At 46.7% G+C, this 18,419-nt stretch overlaps 1 protein-coding gene across 12 annotated transcripts in view; it reads left to right on the plus strand.

Annotated features, from left to right (window-relative positions):
- The window catches only part of CACNA1C (calcium voltage-gated channel subunit alpha1 C), a 653,963-nt gene that overhangs the window by 516,507 nt on the left and 119,037 nt on the right, over positions 1–18,419 (plus strand). For all 12 annotated transcript variants that reach the window (XR_010411642.1, XM_064591748.1, XM_064591749.1 and 9 more), the window contains 5 exons: positions 7,374–7,581; positions 8,508–8,628; positions 10,339–10,453; positions 11,245–11,365; positions 11,711–11,780. Coding sequence is in view for 11 of the 12 variants with exons in the window: in XM_064591748.1 (XP_064447818.1) it covers positions 7,374–7,581; positions 8,508–8,628; positions 10,339–10,453; positions 11,245–11,365; positions 11,711–11,780 (635 nt within the window). In the remaining variant the exon portion in view is untranslated. The remainder of the gene's footprint in view (positions 1–7,373; positions 7,582–8,507; positions 8,629–10,338; positions 10,454–11,244; positions 11,366–11,710; positions 11,781–18,419) is intronic.

The raw sequence follows: 18,419 nt of genomic DNA on the forward strand, positions 1-18,419 counted from the left end.
ATAGCAAGCTTGATGATCTGCTCCATACCTAGAATGTAAAGGACCCGGCCCTGAGCTATTTGAAGCAAAGGTTCACAGGATGAAAGTTCCAGCTCAAGCAAGGCTTAGGTCACTCTGTGCCATTGAAGATGTGGGATAAGTCCGTGGGGCCCAAACAGACTTAGCAAGGAAGAATGATGGAGATACAGCATGCCTGCACAGATGGTGGTCACTTAAGCCAAGAGAGATGGAGGGGAAAGGTGACAAAAGTGAAGCCATAGTCAACAAGTGAGAGAATTTAGGTAACAAAGAAATAGCTTGGGTAAGAAAACCCTCACATGCACCCTATTTTAAAGAGAGAACAGTAGGCTGGGTTGGATGGGGGATGGGGAGGGCAAAGACATACTTTGGAAAGAATGATTCAGAGCCACAGGAGAATTGAAAAGTTGATCTCAAGGATGACCGTGGCTGGTGGAGTGTCAGAGGATGGTGGAGTGGGAAGAGGGGAGTCTCAAAAGCTGGGCATGTGCATCTGGGGCTGTAAATCCCCAAATACAGAATGGAGACTTCTGTGGATATGGATGCCTGTGTTCACTGTTCTGAAGACAAGACACTTCATTTCCCTGGCTGCTGCTCACTTTCCTCCCAAGCTCTTTTTTTTGTGAGTGTGTGTGCTTCATGGTTTTCAGTTGATTGCTAATATGTGGTTAACCCTTTTAGTTTTTATGTCTAGAAGCTAATATGTCTAAAAAGGAGAGTGTTTCTGGGAGCTGAGGCATCATGTGATCTTCATGCCATAGTGGTCACAGCCACCAAGAATCAGATTGGCATTAAGGAGGAGAGAGCTTCAGGACCTGCAAGGCTGCTAACATTTCATTTAAATGCTATTTCATGTCACCTGCCCAGAGGCTGCCACCTGTCACTTACAAAGCTCATTGATATCAGTGGTAATGAGGCCCCACCCTATCTTCTGCTATCAGCCAAGGCATGCCAGGTTCCAAAATCCAGCTCTTCTCTGAACCCTAATAGTGTTCTTTGCCACAACATCAGTACAACAGTCCCTTTGTCTCGGGCCTTTAGAGAGCACATAAAACATCTCCAACCACGTGCACATTAGGAATGGACACCTTCTGTTCGGCAAGCTGTATGCCCCTCGTCATGCCATGCCACGGGCATCAGCTCTGCTCCCTTAATTCTGCTCCAAAGGAACAGCCATAGGGCAGACTCCACCTTGCCCCTGTTGAATGGGAAGCAACTGGAAATCGGAGACAAACAGTATAAACAGCCATTTGTTTATTTGTCTTCCCTGTGTCTGAACTGAGTGACTGGTCCTCAAAGCAGTATCTTTTCAGCCTGGGTGTTTTTCACGAGGAGGGTAGGCTGATCCGTGTAACTGGTTGCAGTTTGTCTCTTAAAGGCTGGTTCAAGCCCTTGAACCCACAGCCATTGGTTTTGAGCCACCAGGATGGGAGTTCTTCCACAAGGGAGACATTCTCAGAGCTCTTTGGGAAATCCTAGCACAAGGGTCTCAAAGCCATAGCAACCCTGTTTTCTGTAGGGTAATTTATACATACTTTTTTCTTTTCTTGTTAAGGTATAATTGACATATAATATTATATTAGTTTCAGGTATACATAATGATTCGCTATTTGCGTACATTGCACAGTGATCACCACAATAAGTCTAGTTAACATCCATCACCATATATAATTCTAAATTTGTGTGTGTGTGATGAGTACTTTTAAGATTTACTCTTGGCAGCTTTCAAATATGCAGCACAGTATTATTAACTATAGTCACCATGCTGTACGTGACATCCCCAGGACTTATTTATAACTGGAAGTTTCTACCTTTTGACCCCCTTCACCCATTTTGCACACTCTCCCAACCCCCTGCTTCTGGCAACCATCTGTCTATTCCCTTGATACATAATAGTTTGACTTAGGCAGGGGAAACTCTGCCCATGAATTTAGGGAAGCTGTAGGAAAGGAAATGACGTGGAAGAGGTGCAAAGTATGTTTGACTTAAGTACCTGTGTGAGAGAACCCACCACCACCCCACCCCTGCTCCCACCTCACACACACAGAAGTGTCTGGGTAACCCATGTCCCCTTGCTTTTCCCTCCAGTAAGTATAAATATGTCACAATCATAGTAAGATTCATTCATTCAACAAAATAGTCATTGATCACCTCCTTTGACGAGGCACTGCTCTAAGCACTAAGGATATGAACAAAACAGACAAACTTCTGGTGGCAAGTGGTGGTGAGTATATTAAAAAGCAGGAATAGGAAATAGAATGTGGTCAGGGAGGACCGCTGTGGTGAGGGGACATTTGAGCAGAGCCCTGCAGGGCCTGAAGAAGCAAGCCATGCAGAGTTCTGGGGAAGACCTCTGCAGACAGCAGAAAAGGAGGGACCAGAGCAGGAGTATGCATGGAGGCTGAGGGGACAGTTGGGGACCGGGGGGCTGGAGCAAAAGTGGGAGGGAGAGTGGGAGGAGAAGAGGTCATGGAGGCGGGAGGAGCTGATCCCACGTGATCTGCTAGGCCTTCCAATGGGAAGCTGCTCGAGCGCTTGAAGCAGCGTTAAGACTTGGTATGACTTGCGATTTAAAAGGGCCTCCTGCTGCAAGGGTGTGGAGTACGTAGATGATTGTGTACCTCCCAACACATGGCATTGGGAGGTATGTAATATAAGTTTGTCTCGATATTGGTGATTCCAAGTGTAGAAACTTTGTTAAGGGGATGTCTGCCAGATTTCTGTCAAGGTACCCTTTCTCTTTGTGATTAATAAGTAATCTATGGAGTGATACTTTGAGAGTATATGAATGCCCTACTGGTCAACAATCTTTCACCTAATGGTTTTAGAGTCCATGATGATCTTTACCTGAATTAGTTGCTGCTGCAAAAGGGTGATCTTCTAATTCTATCATTCATTCATTCATTCATTCATTCATTCATTCATTCATATTATCCATTTGACATAAACCTCTCCCTCCTTACTTAAATATCAGTGGATTTAGATTGTTTTTTCAATGTGTTATCATCCATTACTATCAATTTTAAAAAAAGGTATGGTGCATTTGAGGGCTTTTCACCTGAGATGTATGTGACATGGAGAAGGGTTGCAGGGAGCAAGTGTCAAAACAGGGCAACCCGTCAGGGGGCAGAAATCCCGTTGGGAGGTTGCTGGCTCGGCTGGTGACAGAGTCATGGGAAGTGGCCAGACTCAGGCTCCGCTTAGAAGATGGGGTCACAGAGCTTGCCGGTGGGCAAGAGAGACATGGGGGGTGAGAGAGACGTGAAGTGTAACTGCAAGGGTTGTGTCTTGAGCCAGAAACTGCAGTTGTCACTTAATAAGGGAGACGATGGGGGTGGGAGTTCTGTCATTCCACAAATCTCATGTTGTGAGCCCACTGCTAGTTGACCAAGAGAAATGCAGACTTTCCCTGGATAACTTGAGGGACATAGGGAAGCATGAGAAGAGTCCTCACTTTTAGTCAAACGCTCTGCCCCACAGCTGGCCCCTCTGACCATTGCAGCCCTCAGCCCTGCTCCACGGGCCAGCCCCTCTAGGTCACTCACTATCTGCCATCTTTCGTGCCCAACATTCTCCTCCACTGGATGACTCATTTTGTTTCTCTACCATGGCCTCCACGTTCCAGAACCCCAGACACTCTGAGGGGCTCTTCCCACATCCCCTTCCTTCTCTGCCTGCTGGCTGCTCCACTCCACCAAACCTCTGTCCAGTCTGGGGCCTCCCTGTGTGGCTCCCCATAGGCTCCCTGTCCGGGTCCCCATAGGGACCTCTGAACAGACACCTCAGTCATGAGCCTGGTTTGAGTTATTTCCCTCGGTCCATGCACTTCATGAAAATTAAGACTTCTACCTTCTATGGCCATAAAGACTTTTCCAGAATATTCCCTGACAGTTGAACACACAGAAGATTTCTAGGTGGCTCTGTGACCTTAATCTGTATGCAGACACTCTCCCCTCTGATACAGCTGAAAATTCTTGTTATAAATGTGCTCTAAAGTTACTGGTTCCTAAATACTAGTCTACTGACAAGTGTTGGAATGGTTGCATGAAAATCAGTCAAACCCCATCTCCAGAGTTTATGATTTCATGGTTCCAGAGTGAGGCCTGGGAATCGGTATTTAGAAAATGACCCAACTCCTCAGCTGTTTCCTCTCCAGCCAGGTGTGGGAACACTGCTTTGAATGTAAGAGGGGCAGGTATTTTAGCCCCAGAGAGGTTCTCTTACTTCTTGCTTTAAGCAAAACAAATATGACAACTCTAGCCTACGGGGTGCTAGGCAGTCCGTCACATGTACTGGGTGAGGACAAAGATGGAGAGAATGGAAGAAAAAAACTTCTGGTCTCTGTCCTCAAGAACTCAGAGCCTATTTGGGTGAGACGAGACTGTCACAAATGAAAAACACTGAAGAGCATTTATAGAACGGATACAAATAAATGTATATTAATATTCTGCAAACAGAGAAAGTGTGGCTGGCAGGCAAAATAGAGGTAGAGAAAGGCTGAATTTGTGAAGGAGAAAGGAACATTAAAGACTCCAAGCTGGCAAGAAGTTCACGTTTACCTCCAAACTGTTGGCCCATCTGCTTCTTTCAACTAATATGGAACCATTCTTTGGAGAGAAGTACAGAGGCTGGGGGTGCAGCTGTGAGGCTATAATGGGAGTGGTTTGCACGTCACCCTTTTAAGCAGCAAAAACAATTCACTGTGTATATTGGTAATAAGCTGGGAATGCCTTAAGTGAAGGAAATCAAGATGGTGACCTGGAAGGCAGACAGGCCACAGATGGAGCTAAGGAAGTGAGATTTCTCTGTTGTTGCACCTGCTCCAGCTGGAGGCTGTGTTCCTTTTGCTACTACGGTGCATTTCCTTACCCTGACTGACCCAAGCCACATCCTGCGGCCATGAGCAGCCCACACCTCCCTCCTCTTCCAAGAGGAAGGCATTTTCCCCAGGCTACCATGGAGAACGTCTGTGTCTACAGTGGAGAGAGGTCTGTGACTAGCAGGACTTGGGGCCTCCTCTCCAATGCACCGCACCAAGGGCCCATCTCCACCCGGGAAGACCTCTCTACCGCCTTCACAGACTCCCATCCTGTGGGTGGGATGGGTTTCCTGTAACCCAGGATTTCCCAGACATGCCTGCTTGTCAGAATCATCTGGGATGCTTGCTAAAAATATGGATTTCTGGGCCCCAAACTGCAACAATTGAATCAGAATCTCCAGAAGAGAGGCTTTATAGAAAACCAATTCTTTAGGCAGCAGGGTAAATCCGGGAAACCTCACTAAGCCTTGTACCCTCTCTTACCCATGGGTGACCAGCTGCTGCCTGGGCTGAGGACATCATTCTTGAAGAAAAAAAAATTATAATGTGTTTTTCTGTCTAAAGACCAATAGTGATAACAGTAAATACTAACCTTTATCAACTGTGTGCCAGGCTCTGTACTAGGGTATTTTTTTAAGAGTAGGAATTATATTTTTTCCAGTTTTATTGAGAAATAATTGGCCACACATCACTGTATAAACTTAAGGCATGCAACATGATGGTTTGCTTTACATTTATTATGAAATGATCGCCACAATAGGTTTAGTTAACATCCATTGTCTTATATAAATACAATAAAAAGAAAGGGGAAAAATCCTTCCTTTTGATGAGAACTCTTAGGATCTAATCTGTTAATATCATAGAGCAGTGTTAACTATAGTCATCATTCTGTACATTACATCATCATGACCTATTTATCTCATAACTGGAAGTTTATACCTTTTGACGCTCTCATCCAATTCTCCCTCCTCCCACCCCCTACCTCTGGTAACCACAAATCTGATCTCTTTCTTCATGAGTTAGGTGGTTTTTTTTGCTTTTTTGTTTTTGTTTTTAGGTTCCACATATAAGTGAAATCATACAGTATTTGTCTTTCTCTGTCTGACTTATTTCTCTTAGCATAATGTCCTCAAGGTCCATCCATGTTGTCATAAATGGTAGGATTTCCTCATTTTTTATGGATGAATAACATTCCAGTGTGTGTGTGTGTATTATATATACCACAAGATCTTTGTCCATTCATCCCTTGATAGACACTTGGGTTGGCTATTGTAAATAATGTTGCAAAGAACATGGGGAGTGCAGATATCTTTTTGAGTTAGTGTTTTCATTTCCTTTGGATGTATTCCCAGAATTGGAATCACTGGATCATATGGTAGTTGATTTTTAACTTTTTGAGGAACCTCTATGCTGTTTTCCATAGTGGCTGCACCAGTTTACAATCCCACCAACAGCACACCAGGGTTCCCCTTTCTCCATATCCTTGCCAACACTTGTTATCTCTTGTCTTTTGATGATGGCCATTCTGACAGGGGTAAGGTGATACCTTACTGTGGTTTTAATTTGCATTTCCCTAATGACTAGTGATGTTGAGCACCTTTTCAGGTACTTGATAGCTATCCATATATCTTCTTTAGAAAAATGTCTATTCAGGTCCTGTGCCAAATTTTTTTTAAACACTATACTTTTTTTTAAGATTGATTAATTTATTAATTGATTTGAGAGAGAACATATGCACCCAAGTAGGGGGGTGAGGGAGAGGGACAAGCAGACTCCACACTGAGCATGGAGCCCAACACAGGGCTCAATCTCATGACCCCGAGATCATGACCTGAGCTGAAGTCAAGAGTTAGACACCCAAACGACTGAGCCAACAAGGCGCCCCTGTGCCAAATTTTTTAATTGGATTATTGGGGATTTTGGTTTTTGGTTGTTGTTTTGTTTTGTTTTTGCTGTTGAGTTGTCTGAGTTCTTTCTACATTTGGATATCAACCCCTTATCAGGATATATGGTTTGCAAATATTTTTTCCTGTTTCATAGGTTGTCTTTTCACTTTGATGATTTCTTTTGCTGACCAGAAGATTTTTAGTTTGATGTAATCCCACTTGTTTATTCTTTATTTTGTTGCTGGGTGGGCTGCTTTTTTTTGTCTCATGTAATCTTCCCAATAACCTAGTGAAGTAAGTGCTACTGTTATCTCTGTTTTCTCAGAGGCAAAGAGAAGGGAAGTTAAGTGACTTGCCCAACTGCAGCTAGCAGCTGCAACTGGCAGAGCTAGGTTGAAACTCAGGCTTCTGACTTCTGAGCTCCATCTATTTGCCATTACACATTACTGATCCTGGGACCTTGAATTAACTAGCTCCACACTCTAATTGTGAGCTTACCAGCCCAATCCACACCACCACCACTACCCCAATGAAAGGGAAAAAGAAGGAGTTGTAATTTATCTTAAAATCTCTAGTGGGTATATGAATGAAGAGTGATGTTAAGGAAAGCATAGAAAAAGGACACTAATCTCCCTCATGCTGGTCCTCAGGTACTGGAACTCCTTAAGCAACCTGGTGGCATCCTTGCTGAATTCTGTGCGCTCCATTGCCTCCCTGCTGCTGCTCCTCTTCCTCTTCATCATCATCTTCTCTCTCCTGGGGATGCAGCTCTTTGGGGGAAAGTTCAACTTTGATGAAATGCAGACCCGGAGGAGCACATTTGATAACTTTCCCCAGTCCCTCCTCACTGTGTTTCAGGTATGGACTCTTCTCTGCTGGGATGATGAGTGGGAGGGTGTTGAGTGGCGGGGTTGGGTTGTGGGGGAGAAAAGGTGGTGGGAAGCTTCACCCTTGCACTAGGCAACCAAAGCCAGCTTAGATCAGCCATGGAGGGTCCATGCCCAGGAGAGTCTTGAGTTCTTTCTGTAGTTCCCCCTACCCTTGGTCCCCCATGGAATTCCACTGTTGGATGGACTACTGGGGGAAAAAATATAATTGAGTAGTTTAAAAACTCTTGCTTAACCATGGAACCCTTTATTCAAATAAATTCTACATGAACACCCGAAGTACAAACAGAGGAAAGGAGACTGCCCTTGTTGGGGGAGGGAAGAGTGGTGAAGCTCTGTCTTTCTTACCTACCACGCTTGTCCCCAGAAGAAATATAACTAGCCCATCAAATTTGTCATTTCATAGATATTTTGGTGTAAAGCTAAAGTAGCACTTGTTGAAGTTTCAAAGTAGATTGATTTACAAGAAAAATAGTATGTGGATGTGGCCCAAATCTTAAAGATGGCACCCAAATGACTAATGTTGGGGAAAGCTGGAACAGCATAGTATTCTCTCAACAAACACGTTCACATTTATAAAAAGGCCCCAAGGAATGGCTAACGGCAGCCATCTTGTGCAGTCGAGTAGAAGAAAATACTTTGACCAGGAAGTCTTTCCAGTCACTTCTCAAATAGTATCATGCGAGGGCCCATGCACTTTGTCTAAGGATAGGGTCAAACTTGACCAGGTGATTAGCTCAGAGCCCCTGGGAGGAGAACTGGGGCCCAAGAGGAGGGAAAGAGGTGGAAAAGAGATTTTAGACAATTCTGTTAACATAGTGGGGCAGGGCAGGGGAGTTTTGGGGTTTGCTGTTGGTCTAACGCTGTGTCCCTTATTGGTGGGAATGTGTCATTCAGATCCTGACCGGGGAGGACTGGAATTCGGTGATGTATGATGGGATCATGGCTTATGGCGGCCCCTCTTTTCCAGGGATGTTAGTCTGTATTTACTTCATCATCCTCTTCATCTGTGGAAACTGTATCCTTTGCTCCTGCCTCCCCGCCCCTGCTGCCCCACCCTCCCTCAGCCTGCAGCACGATGCCAAATACGTGTGCCCAGCAGGTCCTGACTCGGGGCTGAAAAGTGTGGCTGCCCGCCCACAGGGCCCCCAGGCAAGCAGGGGAAAGATGTGCTCTGGGGAGAAAATGTGTCCTGTCCCAGAACCACCTTAGCCGTGGAGGCGGGTCTTGGTGAAAGCCTGGAGCTTTGGCATAGGTGGGGATGTAAGTTTATCTTCCTGAACCAGTTTGGGCTGTAGTGTTGCCCGACTCCAGGAGGCATGTTCTCATTATAGTCTAGGCGAACAACGCCCCCTGGTGTTGTGCATGGACAGACACTCAGATAGATTCCAATGTGAACACACTTAGATCTGGGCACCCTGACTGCCCTGGCCTCTGGCTGCTGGAGGTAAGAAGTGCCGTCCAGAGGAACTGAGCCGTCATCCTTGAAATGACCTTCATCTCTCCTCCCTGTTTCTGCTCAGTGCCCCTCCCTCTGAAGCCGCTCTCCAGGACTTTCGTCCCAGGCAGAGCCGGACAGGCTTCACCAAGCAGACCTGACAGGTCCTTGCTGATCCAGGCCATGGGCGGGTTTCTGGGATCTCAAGCCACAGGCAGTCTAACCCTGTGAGGGTTGTGTGCAGAGGAGATGGTAAAGTAGAAGCAGCTCTGGCCTAAGACTCGGGTTTATTTATTTTTTTTTATTTTTTATTTTTTTAAGACTCGGGTTTAAGTCAGGGCTTAACGTAGTGTTGAAAGCTTAGGCATTGGTGCCTGCAGACCGGCTTCACTTTTTACCAGCTGGGTAACCTCGACAACTAAAGGCTCTCTACCTCAGTGTCTGTAAAACGGGGTGACAAAATATCAGTGCCTACTACTTAACAGGTCCTGGTGAGGTTTAACGGGTGCTGTATGTGAAGCCCCTGCCCGCGGTGCCGGGGGCCAGGGGCAAGTGTACACTAGAACCCTTGGGCAAACCCTTCAACCCTGTGGGTTGTGGCTTCCTGGTATGTGAAATGGTGTGACTGTCCGGGGGCCTGGGAGGTGGAGGTTAGACTTAACAAACGTTAAGGCCCGTGCAGCTATACTTTCTTTGATTCTGCAGGTCTCTGACCCACAGTGTTTCTGTTCAAGGTGGGGGTGGGGGTGGGGCGGCGAGAAGAAAAGGACAAATGACCACTTCGATTCGGAGTTCCCAAGATTCGGTCAGCTTCAGCTGGACACTCTTAGGGTCTTTGTATGTGCAGGCTCACATTAAGAGTTGGCACAGACATCAGGCTGCCTCCTCAGTACCCGGTTTTAGTGAACTGCTCTTAAGAACATTCTGCATTCTGCTAGAGATAATACTGTTTATAATGTCAATTACAGCCAGTCATCTCAGTGGGGAAACCAATAACGAAACCCAGCAATTAAGGAGCAAGGCAGGCTCACTGCCTCACTTGCTGCCCACTCCAGCCTGCAAGCTAGCCTGTTCTCAACCCCTCAGAAAACTCCCGGTAGCTAGGAGGGTGATGGGGAGGGAGAGGGGTGGAGGAGGGACACTACTAGGCTGGGAACCCTCGGGGTGAGTCACCATTGAGCTCACTCTGTGGGGAACTCTATCACTGCTTGTCCTATTCCTCCCTGGCCCCTGTGCCCATCAAAAACCCCAAGGCCAAGAGTCATTTTCTTTAAGAATGGACACAAACAGATATCCTACTGAATGTGTTCTTGGCCATTGCTGTGGACAACCTGGCTGATGCTGAGAGCCTCACATCTGCCCAAAAGGAGGAGGAAGAAGAGAAGGAGAGAAAGAAGCTGGCCAGGTAACCCCCTAAGCTTACCCAGACCTAGGGCCCCAGGGTCCCAGTTCTGGAATGCCATTCCCATTAGTGGTAAAGAGAGGCTTGGGCGCTGACCCCTGTCAGCCATTCCTCGAGGGCACTGGGTTTGGGGCTTCCTACAGAAAGCTGGGCCTCTCTGCTAATACCTAGGCATTGCTCTAAAGTAGGGACCGTCATGAATTACAGTCTCTGTGAAGGTGCTGGATTTCGCCCACCTGTCTAAGAAGTTGGAGGATGCTCTTGAGAAGGGAGGTCATGATAGGTGGTGGGAGTGACGGATGCAGAGAGGAGGAAAGCAGCCATTCAGAGAGGAAATTCAGTTCCAGCTGAGTGACTCCTTTTCACTGTTTGATAACTCATCTCCAGTGTTCAGAAAGCAAGATAAGGCCCTGCATTGTCTTGTCATTGTCTAAATGGGACTGTCATAGGCCACACACCTGCTGGATACTGAGCAGAGTTTTCCAGGAACCAATCCTGAATCAGATCCAGAAACTTACTCTGATTCAGACAAGGACTGGAGCAGCTAAGAACCTGAAAGAGGCCAACTGAGTACCAGACAAAGCAAGGTGTGGCCAGGCCAGGCATTGTGGGCCCAACCCAGTGGCATCTGGGATTGAGTGACACATGCCATGTGCCCTGGGTGAAGAAAGATGGACGTAGGCACAGGGAGTCTTCTCCCACGGTCCCCAGCAGACCACAGGGTAGTCTGTGTCTTCATGTTTCCTATCATTCAGTAAACATTCCTTTAATTTTTCCTCCTGCTGACCGGCCAGGACTGCCAGCCCAGAGAAGAAACAAGAGGTGGTAGAGAAGCCAGCAGTGGAGGAGACCAAGGAGGAGAAAATTGAACTGAAATCCATTACAGCTGATGGAGAGTCCCCACCCACCACCAAGGTAAGAAGCCATCCCCTTCCAGGAGCTGGGAGGCCCATTGCTGGGAGAAGACGGGCACAGTCTTCCCAGGCCACGGAAAGGAGGGAGGAAGGAAAGAAAGAGACTCAGTGGAAGAAAGCCCAGGAGGGTGGAGCAGGAGGGCTAGCAATGTGAAGAGAAGGCTAGCTGGGTGAGTCCCAGCCTTCTGTTGATGACTTAAAGGATATATGCAAGATAGCAAGGGTATATTTTTGAGTCAACAGCTCAGCCATTGACTATGATGCAATTTCAAGGCTACTCTAAGCCTCTCTAACTAGTGAATGTTTCTAACTGGATTCTTCCTCCTTCTCTCGTTTGGCTGCCTAGATCAACATGGATGACCTCCAGCCCAATGAAAATGAGGATAAGAGTTCCTACGCAAACCCAGAAAATACAGGTACCAATCCCACTGCCTAACCCTGAGATTGGGAGGTTGGGAGTAGAGATCCAGATTCTAAAGCCATATGGAAGTAGCTATGTATTAGGGACTGGTGTTTCCAGGTTCCCTTTACAAGTACCTTGCACTGCTAAATGTCTTCTCTCTCCGTAGTTAGGCATTACCAGTTATCAACCGGAGAACTTTGCTCCTGGCTTCCTCATAATAACAACATAACATTAAATAAATTGTGTTTGAGCAGTCTTTTATGCCCTTTGGAAGGTGGATTCTATAGACATCTAAGGTTTTATTATATTTATGCCATAAAATCATTAACTTATATAATTTGCATGTTGCAGCATTACTCTTGCTTAATGATAATCATAAATCCTGACTCTGTCCTGCCCTTACTCGGGTGGCAGTGCTGAGTACAAGGACTGCTGCCACCACAGATGCCCCACCTGTTGCTTTGTAAAATACTTTCATTTATTATAAAAAGAACTCTTCACAACTCAGCCTTCTTATCTTCCAATACCTAAGTTGGCAGGCAGTGTCCTTTGAGAAGGCTTACTGTCAGAGGTCCTCAGGCCTCCCTCCAGAATTCGTTTCTCTGCCTCATGAAGCTCCACATCCCATACAAGCCCCGGGCTTGCCTCCCTGTCCCTACAACTGCTGCCGTCACTCTCAGCTTCAAGCCTGCCATCAGTTGCACACAGCAAGGGACCGTTGTTTTACTGGCATTTCCTTCTCTGTGGAGGTTGAGCTATATTTGGGTTGGTAACCACATTAAGTGGCTAAAAACCTTCTACATGTATGAGCAAAGCTAGGTTTTCCTTTTGGTCTCCCCTCCACCGGTCCTCTGCAGGCTTGTCTGCAGTGGAGCCATCTTCCATTTACCTTGGGAAGCAGGCTCTCGGCCATCATTCCGTCCTCACTCACCTCCCACCTCCAGGGAAGGAGGATTTGGTTTGCTGGGGATTGGACCAAGGGAAGAGCAGAAAGGGTGTCTGAAGCCTGCAGTCTCTTCTGGGTGGAAATTCTTACAGGATTTCAAAGACTAGACATGTTGACCAAAGTCAATGGGGAATCCTGTCTTGGTCCTAATCACCAAATTAACTCTAACATGACATTTTGGAGATAATATGCAGGGGGAAATTGCATATAGACTGGAAACTAATGATTTTAAACAAAAACTACTTAAAATCATTAGTTTCCATTTATTTTGTTACTGCAGTGGTGTTATTATAGTTCTAGCTTATAAATGTAGATGTGTGTATGGCTGGAATCTAAAATATTTAGAAGGTGCTTTAAAATATACTCCAGCAGCTCCTGTTGAAGCTGGATATGGAGGGTCACCACACAAGTCTCTTGACTTGTGTGTATATTTTCAAAGTTTAAAAGGAAAGACAGTAATCAAAGGAATCCCCCTGGGCCCCAAGCAGAGCCAACCCCAGCTGCATACAGCACAGGGGGAGAGCACGGATAGCCCAGGCCTGCTCCTTCTACCTGGTGGTGGGGCAGCCACACCTACGACCATAGTCTCTAGTTTCATCATTCTAAATATACTAGTGCCTTTTCTCTTCTTCGTTGTCCTTTGAAATCAAAGAGAAGCAGGTCAGGGGAAAAAAAATAATGAGGACATTGTCACCATATTGGCCACTATAGAAAAGTCCCTCTGTTGACCCAGCTTTGAGGATTCTTGGAATGGTTTTGCTTTTTGACTGAAAAGCTCTTTCCACATTCTGCTGATTTGTCAGGATTCTTTAGATTTTTTAGAGTGTCCCTTCCCCCGTCATGTGGTCACCCTTCTCTAGCTTCCTGCAGACCCAGCCCTTCCCGGGTTTTTCTTGGTCCCATGCATCTCGCACATCTGTGTTGAGAACTCCGGTCCATAGATAGTTGAGGCTGCCCTGCCTCAGCCCACCACCACACTCAGGCCTTCAAGGCCAACCCCCACAGCCCCCCATTTGTTCACCGTCCCTGCTTTCCATTTTCTCACCCAAGGGTGGTATGCTCTTAAAGCTGGTGGTTCCTCATGTTCCACCTTCCTCCAAGGGACCAGCCTCTGCTTCCTGGCTTCTCCTCCCCCTGCCTCTGCAGGTCACCTCCTGGACTCTAATATCAGGTGCAGCAGAAGTCCCCAAAGATTCCTCCCAGAATCACTTGGCCTGCTGTCTCTGTTCTTGTCAATCTCTCATTCCCACCTGCTCCTCTCTCTTCTGAACCAGAAAAGGCAGGGAACCTGATCTGCTATTGTCCTCCCAACCCTGCCCCTTCTGCTTTACAGCCTCTGGGCATCCCGCCTCTGCTCTGCCCACTTCACACAGATGCCTGTTGGGAGGCAGCGCTGATGAGCATCGCACCTGCCCCACTTACAGCCAGAGAGAGAAGGGGTAGGGCCAGAGAATACTCTCACACCTCCTCCTGCCCCCACTTCTCACTCAGGCTTCCTCCTCTCTCCTATGCCCGTGACCCTCCACCCAAAGGTGTGTGCCGAAGCGGCTGAGTAGGGCAGAGCTCCAGCCTGAGCCCCCCTAGCCAGGGCCTCTGCCCTCACAGGAACCCCCAGTGGAGGGGCAGTTTTCTGATTGGCACAAAGTGCCAACCAGCCAGCCGTGGCGTATCAATCCTTCCCTCCCCGTTGAATCCCCAAAGCTCAACAGTTGGTTGGAGCCTCCCAGCTTAGTATACACTAAATTTTAGAAATATCTACTCACCTAGGAAGGGTGCCAAGATTGTGCTTTTATTTAATGGATTCATTTATTAGAGGGAACATACAGATGATAAGAGTCACTGAGGACTTAAAATTAACAAGGACACTTGAAAAAGAAAGTGAATGACACCAGAGAATGCATAGGACAGCACTAAGTGCTGTGGGGAGGTTCCAACTGCTGTAAGGGGTTTGAGCAGGAGCAGAGCCATGGGGTGGGGAGTAGGGGGAGAGACAGCCAGCCTTTGCGGAGAAGAGTAGGCTGGGCTGGGCTTGGCATCTGGGGAGTGGGAGAGAACAGAAGTTATTTCAGGACCATACTATTGTCGTAGACAGGGAGCTAGAAGAAACTGTGGAGGTATTCATTCACTTAATAACTACTATGAGGGTGGGAGAATGGGGTGGCTGGGTGATGGGCATTGGGAAGGGTATGTGCTATGGTGAGCGCTGTGAATTGTGTAAGACTGATGAATCACAGACCTGTACCCCTGAAACAAATAATGCATTGTATGTTAATTAAAAAAAAAAATAACTACTAGTGAAACACCTATTGTGTGCCAGGCACTGTGGCAGGCCCCAGGGATACACCTGTAGGCAAGACAGGCAAGGTCACTGCTCTCCTGGAGCTTACATTTCAGTGGGAGACAGACAGTGAGCAAGAAAAGAGGCCAACTGAAAAGGTAACGTCAGGTAGCAGTGAGCAGCAAGGATATAATGAAGCCAAGGACTATGTGAGCAAGTTCCTGAGTGGCATGGGGCTGCTTTGGCTGTGTGGTCGGTGAAGGCCTCTTGAAGGAGGTGGCATTCAGGCTGAAACCTGAATGAGGCAGAGGAACTAGACATATGGAAATCAGAGGAAAACTCTTTCTAGATGGAGGGCTAGCAAATGCAGAATCTCTTGGGCAGACTGGTCTGTGGAGGAATCCGAAGAGGCCAATGTGCATGGAGCAAAGAGAACAAAGGGGAAAGGTAGTGGGTGAGACAGGGACTAGGCAGGAACCGGTGGGGCAGGGCCTCCGAGGCCACCTGAAAGGTTCGGCTAGTTGAAGACTCACCGGAGGTTCTCAGGCAGAGGAAGATAAGATCTGGTGTCTGAATTACCTTTAGCAAACTGTGCTGCATGGAAACAGGGCAGTAGATGGTCAAGAGTAAAACTGGAGGCAGTGAGGACGTTAAGTAGTGGTCCCGTGAGAGGCGGTGGCCGCTTGGGCCAGAACAATGATGCTGGAGATACGGAGAAGTGGTGGAACTTGGGGTGCATTTTGCAGGACTTGCTAGTGGCCTAGAAGTCAGAGAGAGAAAATGAGCAATGGGAGGAGATGAGGTTTTGGAGCTGAGCCAGCAGAGAACATGCCCGATGCAGAAGCAGGTGCATCCTCAGCCTTCTGTCTCTGGACGCCACCCACACAGCTCGCTTCCGGGGGGCGTGGCCTTGCCAATCATGCCAGTGAACTCTGGGGTCACACTAAAAACTGTAAGTCCCTTGAGGGCAAGAACCACAGCTTTGTGTTCAGTACGCTGTAGGCACTAGATGTTAGAAATAATATTTTTATCTGAATTGGCCATGAGCAAAATCACAGAGGTGAAAATGAGTATCAAATGGGGTGGGGGCAAGGATCACCAAGGATCAAGTGTCGGGCATTCAGCTACCCCGGAGTTTTACCTTTGAGCACTGGCACCTGCCATCTGGAAAGCAAGTCCACAGTGTGCTTCTCCACACCTCCGAGAACGGAGATGAGAAAATAAAGATCCCCAAGGGAGTCCACTGGCATCTGGGAGCGGGAGTATAGGTAGTTCTGCTGCCAACCCTATAAACAGAACTTTACCTGACTTTTCCTACTCTGCCAACCTCGCTCCTTATCCATAATACATGCAAAGCATCACAGCTGTCAGATTTCTGGCCTTTCACAAATTTGGGTTTGTCCTTTAGAAGTGGTTTCCTCTTAAACATTATGCCTGGAATTCAGCTGCTCTGTGTCTGAACCGACTGACTTGCTTCTCCCTAGCAATGGAAATCAGGGTAGAGCTTCAGAACAGCGAGGCAGGCTATTGCAGATGAAAGAGCATGAAAAAACTCTTCGCTAGGAACTCGGAAAACCACAAAGCTAGGAAATATGTTTTTCTATAAACACGAATGATTAAAGTAAGCATTAAATTACCTATTACCAAATTATCATGAATAAGAAATTGTTGGGTCATTTAGAGCAAAACTGAAAAGAATACAAACAAGTTGGGCAGGAATTCAAGAGCCTTCTCAGTGAAATTTCATTTGTAAAGATTTCGATTTAGGCCAACTCCAGTTTTATTTATTTTGTTTTACTAGGAGACTCTGCCTTTCTTCTACCTACCAAGTTTTGGTTAGAAGGCTCCAACCCTTGGCCTGTACACAATTTTTCATCTCACAGCTCTCTTCTGCTAAAAATATTAATTGCTTTGTTGGTCAGCTCTAATTACTCCAGGGGAAAAAAAACTGATTTATGCCTATATTCCGCTGGTTCTCCAAAAAAACGTTGGGGCCCTAAATGCTTCTTGCTTGATAAAGAACCACCTTCTGTGCCAAGCATTTTTTTTTTCTCTGCACCACCTGGCTTCATTTTAACCAGAAGAAGAGAGAGCATGCAGAGACATGGCTGGTCCATAAGATAAACTTCTCATAACTATCTTTCCAACAGCTGAGTCTCCACCTGACCTTCTTTTACAAAGTCCTCTTCCTTATAAAGCAAATGTTAGTGTGAACGTGTAATCATCATCAAAAACTAAGGGCAACTACGTGCTGGGCATAGTGTCTCTCTCTATAGTGTCTCTCTCAGAGATGGAACAGATAGATACATGTAAAATCAGGCATTCGAGCTATTTTGTCCTAGGTGCCAAGTGAATGCAGGAGGCCGACAGGGCTCTGGAATCACAGGAAGGTCATTCTGGAGAGCTCAGGTACTCATGAGAGCCATGTGAATGATACTGTCTGACATGGGAGTCCTTCTAGCTCTGCAGAGAGGGAGATGAGAGCAGTTCAAATAAGGAGACGGAGTGAGGAAAGGAAAGGAGAAAGCACATGGCGAGTGTATTCATTTCCTGGGGCTCTCATAACAAATAACCATGAACTTGGTGGCTTTAAACAGCAAACATTTATTTTCTCACGGTTCTGGAGCCTACAAGTCTGAACTCAGGTGTTGGCAGGACCATCCCCCGTCTCAAGGTTCCAGGGAGGATCCTCTCTCGCCTCTTCCCCATCTCTGCTGATGGCCAGCTGTCCTTGGCGCTCCTTGCCTGTCAGCCTCATCACTCCCGTCTGCCTCTGTCTTTACATATGTGTCTCTGTGTCTCCTTATAAGGACAGCAGTCCTTGGATTTAGGGCCCACCCTACTCCAATATGACTTCATCATGACTCTACATCTGCAAAGACACTGTTTCCAGAGTAAGGTCACATTCTGAGGTTCTGGCTAGGCATGAGTTTGTGGGGGACATGATTCAACCCACTACCATGAGCCTTCAGAAAACAGGCTGATGTGAGTGGAAAGTCTGTCAGGGAATAAGAGCAGGCAGAGGTCAGACTGAGAAAGATGTTAAGCACTACCTATAGGCTATGAGTCTTTCCTGTGGGTAGAAATCGTAACAACAGCTAACGTTTATATGGCACTTGCATGTGCCAGGCGCCACTCTGACGTAGGTATGTACTATTATCCCATTTACAAATGGGGAAACTGAGAGACAGAGAGACTAAATGCCAAAAAGAAACAGAGCCAAGATTTGGGTCAAGGCATTGGCTGGAGAACCCATGCTCTTACTCCCATTCCCCTTCTAAACATTTTTAAATACATTTGATCAGAACAGGATATGTAGTCATTTCCTACCATGGGTAATGACCTCGCAAGCAAAGTAAGCCATTTCCTTTTGGTCCACAGTGAATGTGGCCACTAGCCTGGAGAACAAAGGGGCTTCTTTAACTGGT

The sequence above is a fragment of the Mirounga angustirostris genome, unplaced genomic scaffold (genome assembly GCF_029215605.1).
Source record: "Mirounga angustirostris isolate CCGP_5_RB_7025 unplaced genomic scaffold, mMirAng1.0.hap1 SCAF_5, whole genome shotgun sequence".
Lineage (NCBI taxonomy): Eukaryota > Metazoa > Chordata > Mammalia > Carnivora > Phocidae > Mirounga > Mirounga angustirostris.